This window comes from Ranitomeya imitator, chromosome 1 (genome assembly GCF_032444005.1).
Source record: "Ranitomeya imitator isolate aRanImi1 chromosome 1, aRanImi1.pri, whole genome shotgun sequence".
NCBI classification, from domain to species: Eukaryota; Metazoa; Chordata; class Amphibia; order Anura; family Dendrobatidae; genus Ranitomeya; species Ranitomeya imitator.
This window is the reverse complement of record NC_091282.1, coordinates 1121156821-1121175752: the sequence shown is the minus strand read 5'-3', so window position 1 is coordinate 1121175752 and position 18932 is coordinate 1121156821. Positions and strand designations below refer to the sequence as shown.

The 18932-nt window shown below is 39.6% G+C and overlaps 1 protein-coding gene across 2 annotated transcripts in view; it reads right to left on the bottom strand.

The window, feature by feature from the left end:
- Positions 1-18932, bottom strand: part of SGCZ (sarcoglycan zeta) — a 2021747-nt gene that overhangs the window by 60548 nt on the left and 1942267 nt on the right. For both annotated transcript variants that reach the window (XM_069744428.1, XM_069744427.1), the window contains one exon: positions 2889-2961. In XM_069744428.1, the coding sequence (XP_069600529.1) occupies positions 2889-2961 (73 nt within the window). The remainder of the gene's footprint in view (positions 1-2888; positions 2962-18932) is intronic.

Here is an 18932-nt window from a genome sequence, read left to right as displayed (position 1 = left end):
TCAGCGACTTGGATTTCCATGACAGACAGAGGCCACGACCAATGAATATCCGTGACAGACAGACAGATAGACGGAAGTGACCCTTAGACAATTATATAGTAGATTAATACTAAATGGTAATCGCACACGGCCCATTTTGGACTGCCAGCAGCTATCATAGTTCAGTCTAGTCACATCTAGAATAAGTAGGCGCTAGTGTTTCCTACCTCTTGCTCTTTTGTGTCCTGTATAGGAGCTGTTGTGCAGTAGAAATTGCTTAAATATTTTGCAATATTTTAAGTAGTTTTGGATCAGAATTCTAATGTAGTTGGCAGAAGATAAAATCAAGCAGGCAGAGTACTGTACAAGAGCAGATAATATATACAAGCTGAAGCTGAAATCTACATTTAAATTAGCTTGTTGGTAAGGTATTCAGAAAGAAGTAAGAGCAGCTAGGAAATGTAGTTTTAGCAGGTTAAGAATAAGACCGTCCATTCAGCTTTGTAAAGCTGGTTGCACAGAGGCGCAGTCAGAAAACTCTTAACTAAATAAATAGCTTTTTAAGATTAGTTTTTAAAAAAAACTAATTATTGCTATTTTTTCATAATTACATTCATAATAAACCTTCAAAATGTAACTCATGTAGCATTAGGTGAGTATATTCCATTCATATGCTCAACAATTGGAAGAGAAATGGCAGTGTCTTGAGAAAATTGGGGGCACTGAAGATGTGTGGAAATAAAAGCATAAGTTGAGTGTGTTTTGATTAATTTGTCTTCCCATCCTTTATTGTAAACAAAAGCAGAAATAAAGTATGGTGAAAATATGTGACTTTTTGCAGTAATATAAAGTACAGTATATCTTCAGTTTCACATCAGTTATCTCTATCTCGATGTTTCCAACTAAAGGTACCTTCACACTAAATGATATCGCTAGTGATCTGTGACGTTGCAGCGTCCTGGCTAGCGATATTGCTCAGTTTGACACGCAGCAGCGATCAGAATCCTGCTGTGATGTCGTTGGTCGGGGCTAGAAGGCCAGAACTTTATTTGGTCGCTGGCTCTCCTGCTGACATCGCTGAATCGGCGTGTTTGACGCCGATTCAGCGATGTCTTCGCTGGTAACCAATGTTTACCCTGGTTACCATCCTAAAAGTAAAAAAAACAAACGCTTCATACTTACCTTCCGATGTCTGTCCTCCAGCGCTGTGCATTCCTGCACTCACTGTGAGCACAGCGGCCGGAAAGCAGAGCGGTGACATCACCGCTCTGCTTTCCGGCCGCTGTGCTCACAGCCAGTACAGAGAAGCAGAGCGCCAGGGACAGACAGCGGAAGGTAAGTATGAAGCGTTTGTTTTTTTACTTTTAGGATGGTAACCAGGGTAAACATTGGGTTGCTAAGCGCGGCCCTGCACTTGGTAACCCGATGTTTACCCTGGTTACCGGGGACCTCGGGATCGTTGGTCGCTGGAGAGCTGTCTGTGTGACAGCTCTCCAGCGACCAAACAGTGACGCTGCAGCGATCGACATCATTGTCGGTATCGCTGCAGCGTCGCTTAGTGTGAAGGTACCTTAAGAGAACATTTGTTTATTTGCTGTGCCTTTAGATCTGAAAGTCTTTGACATTTATGGTTCAGAGGTTAAGGTGTTACAAAACCCCAACAAATGCAATATTACTTATTAGGATCATAATTATTTTATTGTTGAGGTTTGTACACCCCAGTTCCTTTATAAAAACAAAAACACCACACTTTGCACCCAATTTCGTAGCTGTATCACACTTTTTCTCAATGTAAAGAAGGATGAGGAGTCATCTGCATTGTGGTTGCTCTATTCCTACAAAATACTAGTGAATTCTTTTGGCAGACATCTTTTAACAGACAGTACTAATTGTCACAAGGACAGGAAGTGATGTAATTTGCTTGACAGGTATATAGAGAAGGACATCATGAAAAACAAGAGACATCAAAAAGGGAAATTATTGCAAGAATCATATATATCACTAGTGATGAGCGAGTGTGCTCATTACTCGAGATTTCCGAGCATGCTCCGGTGTTCTCCGAGTATTTTGGGCGTGCTCATAGATTATGTTTGTGTCCCCACAGCTGCATGATTTGTAGCTGTTAGACAACCTGAACACATGCAGAGATTGCCTGTTTGTTAGGGAATCCTCACATGTATTCAGATAACAATATTTTAAAGATTATCAATAAAGGTTATTGTTTATGGTGCATTTCTTGGAATTGAATTTGTTGATTAACGTATGTATTATCCTGTTTTTCACTGTGAGTTTGATGGTGGAGCCTCAGCTCTTGTAAGTCACATATTTGGAAGGAATTTAAGATATTAAAGATAACACATGTCCTGACACAGAATTGTGTTTAGAAAGTCTTTAAGAGATACTCATAAAGAGTGAAATGCATCTAAATTATTTCTTTAAAACTGCTCTATTGAAAAAATAAAGTAATGTTTCATTTGTTGATACAAATCTGAAAAAAATTCAAGACCAGTTATATAAGTAAAAAAAATGAAATATACTGTATTTATAAAAAATAATCCATCATAACCATAGTATTATTACTTTATAATCACCTGGGATGGGAGTTGTTATTAAACCTTGAGAAATTCCATTTACTTAATCTGTGATTTACAGTGTTCTATAGAATAGATAGCCCAGAGGTTGAACCTAACATAACTCAAATGAATAGTGTGACAGCAAACACAGTCACCTTTAAAGTCCCTTTTCAACATTAGTTTATTATTCCCAATGCTTATAGCCTTTACGGTAATATACTTATGACATGCAGAGCAAAAAAGATTTAGAATAAAAGAAAATGATAGAAAATATTTATTATCTAAAACATTTATCTTGTATAAGCAGATATAAGGCATGTTATAACATTTACCCACCTGAGGTCTTGTGAGGGTCCAGCTCGTATATGTGGTGTTTCCACTGAATGGCCAAATACAGCTCCCTCTGTTCCTGCAATAAAAAATGTACATGTCAGTGACAATTACAAAAGTTTTTTTTTAAAGTAATAGTTGAAATATCCCCTCAAACCTGTTGTTATAGTAATTGTTTTTTTTTTCTTTCTCTTCAGGGAGGCAAACATACAGTATTGCAAGAAAGCAGGAAATTTGTGTTTTTCATAGAAAAGTTGTTTCTAAACTAAATCTAATAAAAAGATAACTAATGATGATTTAGAGATCACAGATGATAATAATAATATATTAACAATAAGATACAGAATATCTTGATAAACTAAGTCCCTACTATATGATAAGATCTAAAATGTCCATCAAAGCAAAATAACTGTAATTTCAAAAACCACAAAATAAATTATCTAAAATAGCAAAATAGCCTTATTATAAAGCAATATAAAAACATGCGCCCATTAAAATTCGTGTGGGTCATTGTGTCAAGCACAGTATGGCTGAGGAAACTATTAGCCAAAATTGCATCTTAATATTGCAGGAGTAATTATCCATGTAATAAAAAAGTGACAATAAATAAGTAAAAAAAAATATCAAAATGGTATTTCTGCATTTTGTCCCAATTATCCAACAAATTAATTATTGCCAAATCTGGTTTAGTACGTCGTCAACTACCCCACTTGTTTATATTAAATTTTAATTCAATAAACTACAACGTTAAATCAAAATCCAAATGCAAACAGATCCTTGACTGCCAAGGTCTTTTTCCAGCTAGTGCCATCTCCCTATGGCATCAATCTTGTAGTTCAGATGGGAATATAATAATTCAATAACAAAATTACTGAAAAGAATAAAGATACTCATCCCAATGGTAGGGTATAAGATGATGTCACAAAAATTATACACAACACACATGCCTCGGAAGCTACTGTACAGAGGACCTCTGCTTCCCAATCTCACTTGCCCAATGACCAATTGCAATACTCTATAATATGCTAAGTGCACTTCTCAACTAATTCACACATCCACACCACACTTTTCACTGCCAACACTTTCCATTTTACCAGGCTAGTGAGACGCCTGCACAGGCCAACACACTGGCACCTAAGCACACCTATTTTCCCAATCTCTTGAACAATTCACTACTTGCACTTTGGCTGTCAGATAGCACAATTTAGTTATTTTTTCTCTTCGAGATCACATGTATGTTAGAGCAACGAGGGCCAAACTTGTACAATTTTGATTTAATAAACAAAAAGAGTACAGTGATTAAAAAGGTTACACAATATAGAATAATAAAAAGACATACATACACGCAAAACAGCAAACAATAAAAAGGATAAAATACAGATATGTCTTACAAATTGGATCCATAAGAGCTTCTGGGATAGGAGAACACCACGAAAAATATGGACATATCTGGAATACACGTTGTTTCTCCTGGGGTTTGACATGGATATCCCTTACATGACATGTAATATAGGGTTTCTCACCAGACTCCTCATTCTTACTGCTGCTGATGTAAATCTAATTTTTTGGGAAAATTGTAATGACCTCAATTTGAATTGATTTGCTCACCTCCAAGAGACTTAAATTTAGAAGAATCTCAATGACTTTATCTGCCTAAGCTAATATCACTTTTAAACAATAAAAAAATGTTCTTTGGAAATTCTTTTGAGACATGACTAAATTGTACAAGTACATAAAATATGTTCAAAAGCCATTTCATGTAAAATCCCTTAAAAAAAAAGACGACATTCCCTCTGTCCAGAGAAAGAAAAGGTTCAATCCCCAGAGAATGCAGACTTTTTATATCATATATTATAATCTGTAGAACAGCCTACCTCAAGAGTTGCTCACTGTGGGAACCATCGGAGGTGTCAAAAATGGCTTAGTTGTTTTTTAAGAATAAAAACATACTTATTTTATTGTATAGAATTATTGTTCTGAATTTTGTTCAGTTGATCAACACATGGGATCTGAAGGAGGAAACTTGCTCTTTAGAGCAGACTGGATCATGCATTTTGGATGTACACAAACACCATTCTGTTTATACTGTCCCATCGCTTGGTTGAACCCATTGGACATTTGTCTCTTCTTAACAGTATTAACTATATATCTATGTAACACTGTTAAATGTATGTAAGAGGGAAGGTAAATCAATTGACGTCTTGAACCATTGATGGATAAAATTGCAAAACAAATAGTTACTTTGTTCAAGATTCTCTTTTTCCTTCTTTTTCTCTTCTTCTTTCCCTTGGAGAATGGCTTGTAGGTAGAATGTTGACAAAAATCTTGTAGAACATAGAGTGTTTTATTGTTTTGAAGACAGAAGCAAACTTTATGCCTTTTTGCTTTATTTATTGTAAGTAATCTTGGAAAAGTGCACTGTAAAGGAAAAGCAGAATCCGTAGTGGACTGCTTGGAACTTGTTAAGTGCATAAATGTGCGGCAATAAGTCACTTGACAGACTTGAGTTGTGTGCAGTAGAGCAGAAGATTAGAATACAATCCTGCTCCTGCCAAAAATTATAACGGAGATTAGTCTCTTATTCAATGGTTGAGACCCATTAAATATGTCCCTTTATTCACCATAACAATATAAAAACACTCCAATAACAAGTTTATATGTTTCAAATCAATCAAAGTATTTATAGAATGACCATATTTTATCAGTAAAACATTTACTGATCTGAACTTCTTAGGCTTCACAAAAAATACTGTGTTCAATTCATAAAATATGCTTTTCATTCTCGTCAACTATCTTTTTCTGTTTGCGGTATAGATTGCCATATTTTGACCCAAATTATTCAAAAAGGTGCACAACAGTTCATGAATTTTGAGCAAAATGAAAAATGCTCTTCATTTTTGTCTTTTTCCTTTCGTGTGCCATTTTTACATTAAAAAGTCACATGATCAATTAAAATATTGCACATAACTAACATTTGCTCACAAATATCTAGCAAAAATCCCTCTGGGGGGAGGGATGGGAGTACATCTATGCATAAAATGTGTGACATTTTAAAATAATATCACAAATGGGTAAATGACCTCAACACTTGTTGAACAAAGAAAAAAAAATATGAAAAAATTGAAAAAAGAATTCAAGATATGTGCAACTTAAAGACAAATTGGTGCAAAACAAAAAAACTGCTTAAAACAGCAATAACTAGCCAACAAATTGGCACAAGTACAATATTAATTATTAGCAGTTTTCTATATATAGAACAATTTGATAATGTATGACAAAGAAGAATCAAAAAACTCATTGGGAATGCTAAAAATGAACCTGTTAGCAGCATTGTGCTCCGTAAACTACATACACTGTCAGGTTAGCGCTGTTATACTGATTAAAATGATACCTGGGTTGATGAAATCCAACTTGTGGTTGTTGTTTAATCTTTATTTGTAGTTTTCATTTAATACGATTCTCGTGCTTAAGGGCGGGCCTGTGGGCATGGCTTCATGTGGTGCTTTGATTAGATATTCATCCTTATGGCTTACGACAGGTCACTGATCCCTCAGTGATCTGCCCCCTATGTTACATACTGAATATAATGAAAAAAAATCACATTTATCAGGCAGGCGCTGGCGGCGGCACCTGAGCTGTACCATGATATGGGGATAATATGCATATTTTCATTTTATTTAGACATATAGTTTTGCATGAAAAAACTGTCTTAATCAATATGGCGTTAAAAAAAGACTCTACTGCACAGGCGCCAACACTGGTGCCATTTTGCTAGAGAAAAAAAATATATTCTCCATCAAGATGACGCCAGCGACGCCTGCGCAGTAACATCTATCGTAATGCGATATTTGCTACTGCGCAGGTGTGACTGCCAGCACCATTGTAATTAAGATAATTTATTATCTTAATCTTTTTATTTTTTAATCTTTTAATCTTTTTATTTAGTCTTTAAAATAGATGGCAGGTCACTGAGGGATCAGTGACCTGTTATAAGCCATAAAGATGAATATCTAATCAGACCATCACATAAAGACCCCTCCCAGGCAGCCCCAAAGCACGAGAATCGTATTAACTGAAAACGGCCAAAAAAGATTAAACAACAACCACAAGATGGATTTCATCACCCACATATCATTTTAATCAGTCTAACGGCACCAACCTGACACTGTCTGTAGTTTACTGCGCATAACCCTGTTGACAGATTTACTTTAAAGGCTCAGTTAATTGAACTGATAATCAGGAATGGGTATTCGAAACGTGGAAATATTAAGACACGCACCCTATAAATATATAAAATGATTGTTCACTGAATGATTTGGTCATTCATACTGATATTTACGTCTTCATTCTCTGCAGCATATTGCCATGTGCAAACAGTGGATATGCTGTAGATAATGAAGATAATCAGTGTCTACAGAACAATCTTCTTATCATGATGTGTGCATAGAATTATGGTGGACCTTTCTAAAAAGGCTATTGAATGAGTGTCAATAAGAGGTTCTTTAACAGCCATGATTGGCTCACATAAATGAATGTTTCAACAAATAAAAACTATTTAGAAAGGTTAGGATTAAAAGCCCAACCAGGTATGCCAAAATCTTATCAAGGGTGTGAAGGGCATATAATTTGCACATTGAACAATTGATACAGTATTTTTATACATTTTCATTCAGTCTTTGAAGTTGCCTTAACAAAAAATGATAAATAACTTTAAAGTTGTTCCTTAAAAAATATACTAAACACAGTATGCTTAAAATGGCATATTATAAAGTTTACCAAAAAGTTCAGATATCAATGGCATCATAATCTGTGTTTATATAATCTAGCCCAGGTCTCAACAGGTTCCCTCTTGGCCTTTGCTCAACACAGGAATCTATGTAAAATAAGCTGTCTCGCCAACTCATTTTATTAGCTAAACCAGCCCTCCTTTTGTCCGTGCATCATCAATGACAGAGGACTGAACTCTAATCTGTATAGATCATAAACTAGAATGTTGGCATGCCATTACTCAGGGCTTAAAACGATATAATAATAATCTTTATTTATATAGCGCCAACATATTCCGCAGCGCTTTACAATTTAACAGTATCAAACACAACAGACATAAGTAACAACATTAACAATACAATAATTAAAGCGAAATAAAACGACCCTGCTCATGAGAGCTTACAATCTATAATGAGGTGGGGGAGATACAAAGCACAGGTGTGTATTTACAATGATGCATTTACAATGATGGTCCAGCCATCTTCAGAGGGTGGGGGATAGATGGGGATAGTTAATGGGCTACACACACACACACACACACAAACATAAAATGAGTTTGATTAGTGACCGTGGTAGGCCGTTCTGAACAAATGTGTTTTGAGCGAGCGCCTAAAACTATGCAAATTGTGGATGTTCCTAATATCTTGGGGTAGAGCATTCCAGAGGATTGGTGAAGAATGGGAGAAGTCTTGGAGTCAGGAGTGGGAGGTACGGATTAATGCAGAGGTTAGTCGAAAGTAATTTGCAGAGCGCAGTGATCGTTAGACCGATAGACAGAAATGAGGGAGGAGATGTAAGGGGGTGCTGCACTGTGGAGAGCTTTGTGGGTGAGAACAAGTAGAGGAAGTGGAGCCAGAGAACAGAACACTGAAGGAGCGGTCAGAAAGGTAGGAAGAGAACCAGGAGAGAGCATTGTCCCTAATGCCTAGTGACTGGAGCCTAGAGAGTAGGAGAGGGTGGTCAACAGTGTCGAAAGCTGCAAAAAGGTCATGAAGAATGAGCAGAGAGTGGTCACCGTTACGTTTTGCTGTCAGAAGGTCATTGGTCACTATGATGAGTGCAGTTTCAGTCGAATGTAGGGGCGAACCCGGACTGTGAAGGGTCTAGGAGGGAGTGAGTGGAGAGGTAATGGGTAAGGCGGGAGTATATCAGGCACTCCAAGAGTTTAGAGATGAAAGGGAGATTGGGGACTGGTCTGTAGTTATTTGGGCAGGATGGGTCGAGAGCGGGTTTCTTTAGTAATGGAGTAATGATAGTGTTTGAAGGATGAGGGCAGCTTTGATTTTTAAACTATATCATTATCTGTAAAATTAGCTTTTTTAAGCATATTTAAGGATATGTTTTCATAACTTAGAAACAACTAGAAAATCCCTTTCAACTGATTGCTTCAGTAGACTTTGAGTCTCATGAAGCATTTTTGTATTGGAAACCTCTATTTTGTTGCATTTTGCATACCAGTTGGCCCAAACAACTCAATTAGCTAGAGATGTAGGATGAAAGATGAGCAAATTGATTTGCAGGACCCTTGTCCAGGGACCAGGTCAGTAATCTGTTGTTGCAGGATGTCAACAGCTTTTTATCTGAGTGCATCTGCAGCTCCTCTTTTGATTAGCCAGCCTGGCATGGTGTCACTGTTGTGCCATGAACAGATTGTGCTTGGCAGGCTGATCAATAGAGGAGCCATAAATTTCAGAAGACAGGAGGCAGTTCACAGGACTATGGCAGCCATGGAATTTTACTGGTATTACAAATTTATTCTTTCATCTCCACTCTCCACATATTTTGTTTTATAATTAATGTAATATATAATTTAAAGGAGTTCTCCCATCAAAATGTTTATCCTGTTAATATATTGCAATCATCATAGTATATGGCACTGTGTTCTTACAATTGTTCATTTTGCCCTTCTATCCAGCTAATTCTTCCCTTATCCATTAGGCCTATAACATCACATTATTAAAAACTGAGGAGCTGAATCCTTCTAAGATCTATGTAGAAACAGTAAACCAATTTTCTCTGCACAAGTCACGAATCACTGCAGAACTCTCTGGTGGGGGAGCAGAGTAGCTGGGTTAGGAGTTGAAGAGGGGAATTATAAATGCAGGGACAAAAGACTTCCTGTTTCTACATAGAGCAGAGAAAAGAGAAAAATTACCTAGGTAGAAAGGCAAAATGAGCAATTGTAAGTGCACTGTGATATAAATTGATCATGTAATATGTTATGAGGATAAAAGCTTTGATGGGAGTGCTTCTTTCAAATAAAAAATGTGAAAAATATCTCCTAATATTTATTATTTGTAGATTTTTGTAACTGATATATAAGCAAGAAGGAGCTGCACATGCTCAGTCTTGATCTCCAGTTTAATTCATGTTTCTTATGCTTTGCAAAAACAATACAAATTTATAATGTTAATAATCATTTTAATTTATGGTCAACACTTCTTCGCCACCTCCTGCATTTTCTTCTTTTATTTCTGTTCCTCCATCTCCCCCTTTTATTATTACTATTATTAATTTTTGGACTTTTTGGACTTTTACTCTAATGTATCAGGAAAGACCATAGATTTCAATAAGCTGTCAGTCTGTTATTACTATAATGCTTCATAATATTTGAGTTTGTACTGGGCTGCACAATACAATGCAGTTGATAAAGAACCATTCACATTACTCACTAACATAGACTGAAGAACATAAAGGAGAAATAGAAATGTCTGACATAAGAAAAATATATCCAATCTTACTGTGATGAGTAGATATTACCAGTCTGTTTCTACCTGTACTCAGATGTGATAAAACCCTCCAGCACAACATAGCCTTAAGCAATCTCAATGTTTTGCAATTGTGTGACCAATCTACAGTAACAGCTATTGAAATTAAGCAATGATATCAATGAGAGCTATAAGTCAAACGCTTGTGACTAGGGTTGAGCGAAACGGGTCGGTAATATTCAGAAGTCGCCGACTTTTGGCAAGGTCGGGTTTCATGAAACCCGACCCGACCCCAGTGTGGGGTCGGCCATGAAGTCGGCGATCTTCTGAATCTGGAATCGGAATTCCGATACCGATTCCCGATATGTTTAAGATATCGGGAATTGGTATCGGAATTCAGATTTAAGTGTAAAATAAAGAATTAAAATAAAAAATATCGCAATACTTACCCTCTGACGCGCCCTGTTACTAACCGGGAACCTTCCTCCTTCGAATCAGCGCTTCCAGGACCTTGCGGTGACGTCGCGGTGACTTCGCGGCTTGTGATTGGTCGCGCGACCGCCCATGTGACCGCTCGCGCGACCAATCAGAAGCCGTGACGTCACCGAAGGTCCTTCAAGCGCTGATTCTTAGGAAGGAAGGCTGTCGGAAAGAAGCAGGGCGCGTCCGAGGGTGAGTATATACCTAATAGGAATATACTCACCCTCGGACGCGCCCTGCTTCTTTCCGACAGCCTTCCTTCCTAAGAATCAGCGCTTGAAGGACCTTCGGTGACGTCACGGCTTCTGATTGGTCGCGCGAGCGGTCACATGGGCGGTCGCGCGACCAATCACAAGCCGTGACGTCACCGCGACGTCACCGCAAGGTCCTTGAAGCGCTGATTCGAAGGAGGAAGGTTCCCGGTTAGCACCAGGGCGCGTCAGAGGGTAAGTATTGTGATATTTTTTATTTTAATTCTTTATTTTACACTAAAATATGGATCGCAGGGCCTGAAGGAGAGTTTCCTCTCCTTCAGACCCTGGGAACCATGGAAACCCAATGCACTGCATTGGGTTTCGGGTTTTGGCCGACCCCGACCCCGACTTTTTTATAGGATCGGCCGATTTCACTCGACCCGACTTTTGAAAAAGTCGGGTTTCGTGAAACCCGACCCGATCCTATAAAAGTAAAGGTCGCTCAACCCTACTTGTGACCATTCAGCCATTATTACGTTTTATTCAATAAAAAACTATTTGAATTCATGCAATATTTATTTTAAAAGCAATTACATTATCTTATTCAGAATTCAAGGTTAAAGGGGATGACTTCAGATAACTTATATAATTTAAATAGAATAGTTACTTTCAAGGAGTTGTCCGAAAGCAAAGTAGTTTTTCTCCTATCTCCCTATCTATTTGATATCATGATCTAAGCAATTTCCTAACATACTTGCTTTAAAAATTCCTTATGATTCCCTAACTAAACTGTCTAAGAGCTATTGTATTTTTTTTTCTATTTCCAGTCTGATAGTGATTCCTTTGAGTACGCAAGTGCATGCTGTGATACTCAAATGAAGTGTCATCAGGGGACAAAGACATCTGTCACTGTCACAGCCACTGCCCCCTCCCTGAAAATAAGAATCAACAGTGATGCTCATTTCAGGGGCTGTGCTGTGCCTGCTCTTTGCCTGCTGTGTCGCCCCTGTGCACAGCACTGTTCCGTCTCTGCAGCGTCCAGTCTGTTGTCAGCTTATTAATAGTAATAAGCAGATGGAAGAGCAGGCTCACTGGACTTGGCAGTGACCAGTGATGTCACCTGAAGGGGCAGCGCCAGTCTCATGCAGCGACGGGTAAAATGACACATCTCTGCTGCTGGCTTATTACTATTCATAAGCCAATATCAGAGCAGAAGCTACATGCAGGGACAGCACTGTGCACTGGGCAGACAGAGAAGACACAGAGCAGGGACAGCACAGCCCTGGAAAAGAGCGTCACTGATGATGTTCCATTTCATGGAGGGGGCAGGAGCTACAACAATGACGGCAGCATCTGCCTCCTGATGACACTTTGTTTGAATATCTGTGCAAGCACTGGGGAAAATCAAATTAATCATCATCAGACTGGTAACAGAAAAAAATATATAAGAGCTGTAGTTGGGAAGGAAATTTTTTAATGCAAAAATCTTAGGACATACCTTAGATTATGAAACTAAATAGATAGGGAGAAAGGAGAAAAATTACTTTGCCTTTGGGCCACCCGTTTAATGTTTAATTCTGCTTTACTCCTTACAGGGATGATCCCAATGAGAAGAAATGTTGGAGAGGGGGCTTACCAACCTCTTTTCTAGTGGTTGTGAGGACTACAGTAGTAGAAAAAGGTTACATTTGTGTGATGGGAAACTCCCTTTAATAGTATTCTTATTTGGACCATTATATAACATGCTTCATCTTAATTAATTATTTATATGTGAATACCCCGTAGAATGTAAGTCCTCAAGGACAGGGTCCTCTCCCCTCTGTACCAGTCTGTCATTGTAAATTTGTTTACTGTAAACGATATCTATAACTTTGTATGTAACCCTTCTCATGTACAGCACGATGGAATTAATGGTGCTGTATAAATAAATAATAATAGCGAGTAATCGTGCTGTGATTATGAACCATGCAATGGGGTGTAACCACGCAGTAGACTGACCTCGCAAAGGGGTGTATCCACGCACCAGACTGGCATATGTGCAGACTGATAGCAAGCATAAATATTTGGTGTACCTCTCCTGCCACTCCTACCTTGTGTATGAAAAAGCTCTGTAGCTACTACTGTTCTGGTAGAGCTATCCGATAGCGCTATCCATGAAGAAAGTGAGCGGTTATCCCATAGCCCTATTCCTAAAGGAAATGAACGGTAGAGCTATCATCCGATAGCACTATTCCTCAATGTTCCTGAGTGTAAGCTATTTCACATGGTTGAGCGCACTTGGGATTTGCCCCAAGGCCCTGATCATGCTCAATGTTTGGTCCACAGACCACGGCTAGGAGTTTGTCCCGCTTTTGTATACAAAATTTTTTGGCTTTTACAATTGTTAAAAAGCTTAATAAAAGACTTTTTTGTACACAGAGTTGACAGTAAACCATTTGTCAATGTTAGGAATAAGTTTACCTTACTTCTGTGTCTCAAATATTTTGACCCTTATTTGTTGGCTTTTCCTTCCCCTGGAGAAAGCCACATATAACTGCCTTTGTGAAAACACTGGGAGAGGCAAATAAATTCCTACAATATCCAAGGACTGTCCCTGAGATTTATTGATGGTCATTGCAAAAGCCAACATGACAGGAAACTGACGCCTTCGCATCTGGACTGGCAAGTTTTTATGTTTGGAAATCAGGTCAATTCCTGGAATAAGAACTGTCTGACCCTTTGCTTTTCCATTTAAAGCAATGGCATGAATAACGTTTGCTTTTAAGCTTTTCACATAAAGCCTTGTGCCAATACAAAGGCCACGCTTTCTGTTAAGATTATGCAGGAGCATAATTACAGTTCCTGGTTTCAGCTTTAGTTCATGAGGAGGCATCCCAGTGGGATTCAAAGAGTTAAGAAACTCTAAGGGGTAATTTGTGAGAATCACACCCTCCTCTACCTCAATTCTGTCAAAGGAGCGATATGCTGTGTTCACCTTGAACTTGACTAAGAATTTATATGCTGTGTTCACCTTGAACTTGACTAAGAATTTTGTCATTCAAGGCGTGAACTTTATCATTCAATGGCGTAAGAATTGCTTTATTGGCAATTGCTTCTACCGTTACATCTGTAATCTCAATTGAGTCGCCAAAAATAACTGCAATTAAATCACCTTCTTCAATAAAAGAATTTGGGATTTCAATTGTGTCTTTTGGTAGACCATACACATTTGACAACTCTCTATTGCCAAGTTTCAGTAACCATGAGTTGTACTCAACTTCGTCCAGAGACGTTATCATATTCTGTTGCAACTGGAACCGTGAAAACTGATTCCAGGATTTTGAGTATTTAATGGTGGACTGTACAATTTGGGCTCTTTTTCCACCTTCCACTATTGGTAGGGTTTGACGAAAGTCACCACTGTTTATGAAAACTTTTCCATCAAACGGTCTTTTTTTCCACATATGTCTTGGAACAAATTATCCACAGCATTCATATTAAAACAGGGAGTCATTGTTACTTCATCCCAAATAACCACAGATGACTCCCTAAGCTGCTTTGCTTGAAGTGAGGTTGACTTAATTTCTGACACTGGTCTCATTTGTTGTAATTCCAAGGCCAAACTTGGAATGGTAGGTTCTACCATTTTGTAGTAATCTAGCCCCCAATCCAGTGGAGGCTACTGAGCAAATAGACTTCTTTTATGCTTCTAGTGTCTTGTGCAAGCAATTGTACAAAAATGTCTTCCCACTGCCTCCTGGGCCGTCCAGAAAAACAGTGTGAGCTAGTGTCATCTGGCTGTGATGCAGCATTGACTGCTTGCATAATTGTAGCTTTGAATTGCTCAGCCTCCTGCTTTATTACAGCATAATTCAGTTGGTGCAGTATTTCATCTGGAACATTTACTGGAGTTGGCAATCCGAAGTCAGCACAGGACTTTTTATTGCTTAAGAGCACTTCATTAATATCATGAAGAGCCAGTTGCTCCGCAATTTCTGGAGTATACCGCCTTTTATATTTTTGCCATAATGCCAATGGTTTAGCTGGTTCCCCATATACACAAATTATAGCAAATAATTAGCGAAGTTGGTAGGGTGTTATGACCTGGTGGTCAGGACTATAATGAACCTGGTGATTAAGAGCACACGGAATGACCTGATAGTTACTGATAATAAGGACGAGCTCTGGGACGTGGGAACTCTGCTGACCGCAATCCCTAATCCTATCAAACACACTAAAAATAGCCGTGGATTGTGCCTAACGCTCCCTATGCAACTCGGCACAGCCTAAGGAACTAGCTAGCCCTGAAGATAGAAAAATAAAGCCTACCTTGCCTCAGAGAAATTCCCCAAAGGAAAAGGCAGCCCCCCACATATAATGACTGTGAGTAAAGATGAAAATACAAACACAGAGATGAAATAGATTTAGCAAAGTGAGGCCCGACTTACTGAACTGACCGAGGATAGAAAAGGTTACTTTGCGGTCAGCACAAAAACCTGCAAAAAGACCACGCAGAGGGCGCAAAAAAGACCCTCCGCACCGACTCACGGTGCGGAGGCGCTCCCTCTGCGTCCCAGAGCTTCCAGCAAGCAAGACACAATAAAAATAGCAAGCTGGACAGAAAAAATAGCAAACCAAAGAAATACAAGCTGTAACTTAGCTTCTGCTGGGAAGACAGGTCACAAGAACGATCCAGGAGTGAACTAGACCAATACTGGAACATTGACAGGTGGCGTGGAGCAAAGATCTAAGTGGAGTTAAATAGAGCGGCAGCTAATGAATTAACCTCGTCACCTGTGAAAGGACACTCAGAAACACCCACCAAAGAAAGTCCATGGACAGAACCAGCCGAAGTACCATTCATGACCACAGGAGGGAGTGTTGTGAATTCTGTGGCTGAATTCACTTCTGTGGTCACAAGTGGTATTGCAGTCTCTGGGCTTCCTCCCTCAGGTGTCTTGGTGAGCTCGTTGGCTGCCTTGCTATTTAGCTCCACCTGAGTCTGTCTTCCTTGCTCCTTGTCAATGTTCCAGTGTTGGATCTGAGCTACTGCATCTTTCCTTGGGCCTGCTGCTCTGCTAGATAAGTGCTTCTAGTTTGTTTTCTGTTTTTTCTGTCCAGCTTGCTATTAACTTTTGCTGGAAGCTCTGAGAAGCAAAGGGGTGCACCGCCGTGCTGTTAGTTCGGCACGGTGGGTCTTTTTTGCCCCTTTGCGTGGTTTTCGTTTTAGGGTTTTTTGTAGACTGCATAGTTCTCTTTGCTATCCTCGCTCTGTCTAGAATATCGGGCCTCACGTTGCTGAATCTATTTCATTCCTACGTTTGTCTTTTCATCTTGCTAACAGTCATTATATGTGGGGGGCTGCCTATTCCTTTGGGGTATTTCTCTGAGGTAAGTCAGGCTTGTATTTCTATCTTCAGGCTAGTCAGCTCCTCAGGCAGTGCCGAGTTGCATAGGTAGTGATAGGCGCAATCCACTGCTGCTTATAGTTGTGTGAGGATAGATCAGGTACTGCAGTCTACAGAGATTCCACGTCTCAGAGCTCGTCCTATTGTTTTTGGTTATTGCCAGATCTCTGTATGTGCGCTGATTACTGCACGCTGTGTTGCCTGATTGCCAGCCATAACAGTACAAGGAGCCACCCAATGATTCCCAATAGAGGGAAAAAAGAAATCCTGACATCATTTTTTTTTCTTAGCTCTGTCTTCAGTCTTTTTTTTCCCCTAGACATTAGAGTGCTTCAGGACACAGCTGTGGACATGGATATTCAGGCTCTGTGCTCCTCAATGGATAATCTCGTTGTAAATGTACAAAAGATTCAAGATACTATTGATCAGAAATCGATGCTAGAACCAAGAATTCCGATTCCTGATTTGTTTTTTGGTGACAGAACTAAGTTCCTGAGCTTCAGAAATAATTGTAAGCTATTTTTGGCCTTGAAACCTCATTCTTCTGGTAATCCTATTCAACAGGTTTTGATTATTATTTCTTTTTTGCGGGCGACCCACAGGACTGGGCGTTTTCTCTTGCACCAGGAGATTCTGCATTGAGTAATGTTGATGCATTTTTCCAGGCGCTGGGATTGCTTTACGATGAGCCTAATTCAGCGGATCAGGCTGAGAAAAATCTGCTGGCTTTATGCCAGGGTCAGGATGATGTAGAAGTATATTGTCAGAAATTTAGGAAGTGGTCAGTACTCACTCTGTGGAATGAATCTGCACTAGCGGCTTTGTTCAGAAAGGGTCTCTCTGAAGCTCTTAAGGATGTAATGGTGGGATTTCCTATGCCTGCTGGTTTGAATGAGTCTATGTCCTTGGCCATTCAGATCGGTCGTCGCTTGCGCGAGCGTAAATCTGTGCACCATCTGGCGGTATTGTCTGAGAGTAAACCTGAGCCTATGCAGTGCGACAGGACTATGACTAAAGTAGAACGGCAAGAACACAGACGTCTGAACAGACTGTGTTTCTATTGTGGTAATTCTACTCATGCTATTTCTAATTGTCCTAAACGCACTAGGCGGTTCGATAGCTCTGCCGTTATTGGTACTGTACAGTCAAAATTCCTTTTGTCCATTACCTTAATGTGCTCTTTGTCATCGTATTCTGTCATGGCGTTTGTGGATTCAGGCGCTGCCCTGAATCTGATGGATTTGGATTATGCTAAACGTTGTGGATTTTTCTTGGAGCCTTTGCGGTGTCCTATTCCGTTGAGAGGAATTGATGCTACACCTTTGGCCAAGAATAAGCCTCAGTACTGGGCCCAGCTGACCATGTGCATGGCTCCTGCACATCAGGAAGTTATTCGCTTTCTGGTACTGCATAATTTGCATGATGTGGTCGTGTTGGGGTTGCCATGGCTACAAACCCATAATCCAGTATTGGATTGGAACTCTATGTCGGTAACCAGCTGGGGTTGTCAGGGAGTACATGGTGATGTTCCATTTTTGTCTATTTCGTCATCCATTCCTTCTGACATCCCAGAGTTCTTGTCGGACTTTCAGGATGTATTTGAAGAGTCCAAGTCTGATGCCCTACCTCCGCATAGGAATTGTGATTGTGCTATCGATTTGATTCCTGGTAGTAAATTCCCTAAGGGTCGTTTATTTAATTTGTCCGTACCTGAACACACCGCTATGCGCAGTTATGTGAAGGAGTCCCTGGAGAAGGGACATATTCGCCCATCGTCGTCACCATTGGGAGCAGGGTTCTTTTTTGTAGCCAAGAAGGATGGTTCGCTAAGACCGTGTATTGATTACCGCCTTCTTAATAAGATCACTGTTAAGTTTCAGTATCCCTTGCCATTGATTTCTGACTTGTTTGCTCGGATTAAGGGGGCTAGTTGGTTTACTAAGATTGATCTTCGTGGTGCGTATAATCTGGTGAGAATCAGGCAGGGAGATGAATGGAAAACGGCATTTAATACGCCCGAGGGTCATTTTGAGTATCTGGTGATGCCGTTCGGACTTGCCAATGCTCCATCTGTTTTTCAGTCTTTTATGCATGACATTTTCCGTGAGTATCTGGATAAATTCTTGATTGTTTACTTGGATGACATTTTGATCTTCTCAGATGATTGGGAGTCTCATGTGAAGCAAGTCAGAATGGTTTTCCAGGTACTGCGTGCTAATTCCTTGTTCGTGAAGGGATCAAAGTGTCTCTTCGGTGTGCAGAAAGTTTCATTTTTGGGGTTCATCTTTTCCCCTTCTACTATCGAGATGGATCCGGTTAAGGTTCAGGCCATCCAGGATTGGACCCAGCCGACATCTCTAAAAAGTCTGCAGAAATTCCTGGGCTTTGCTAATTTTTATCGTCGCTTCATCTGTAATTTTTCTAGCATTGCCAGACCATTGACCGATTTGACCAAGAAGGGTGCTGATTTGGTTAATTGGTCTTCTGCTGCCGTGGAAGCTTTTCAGGAGTTGA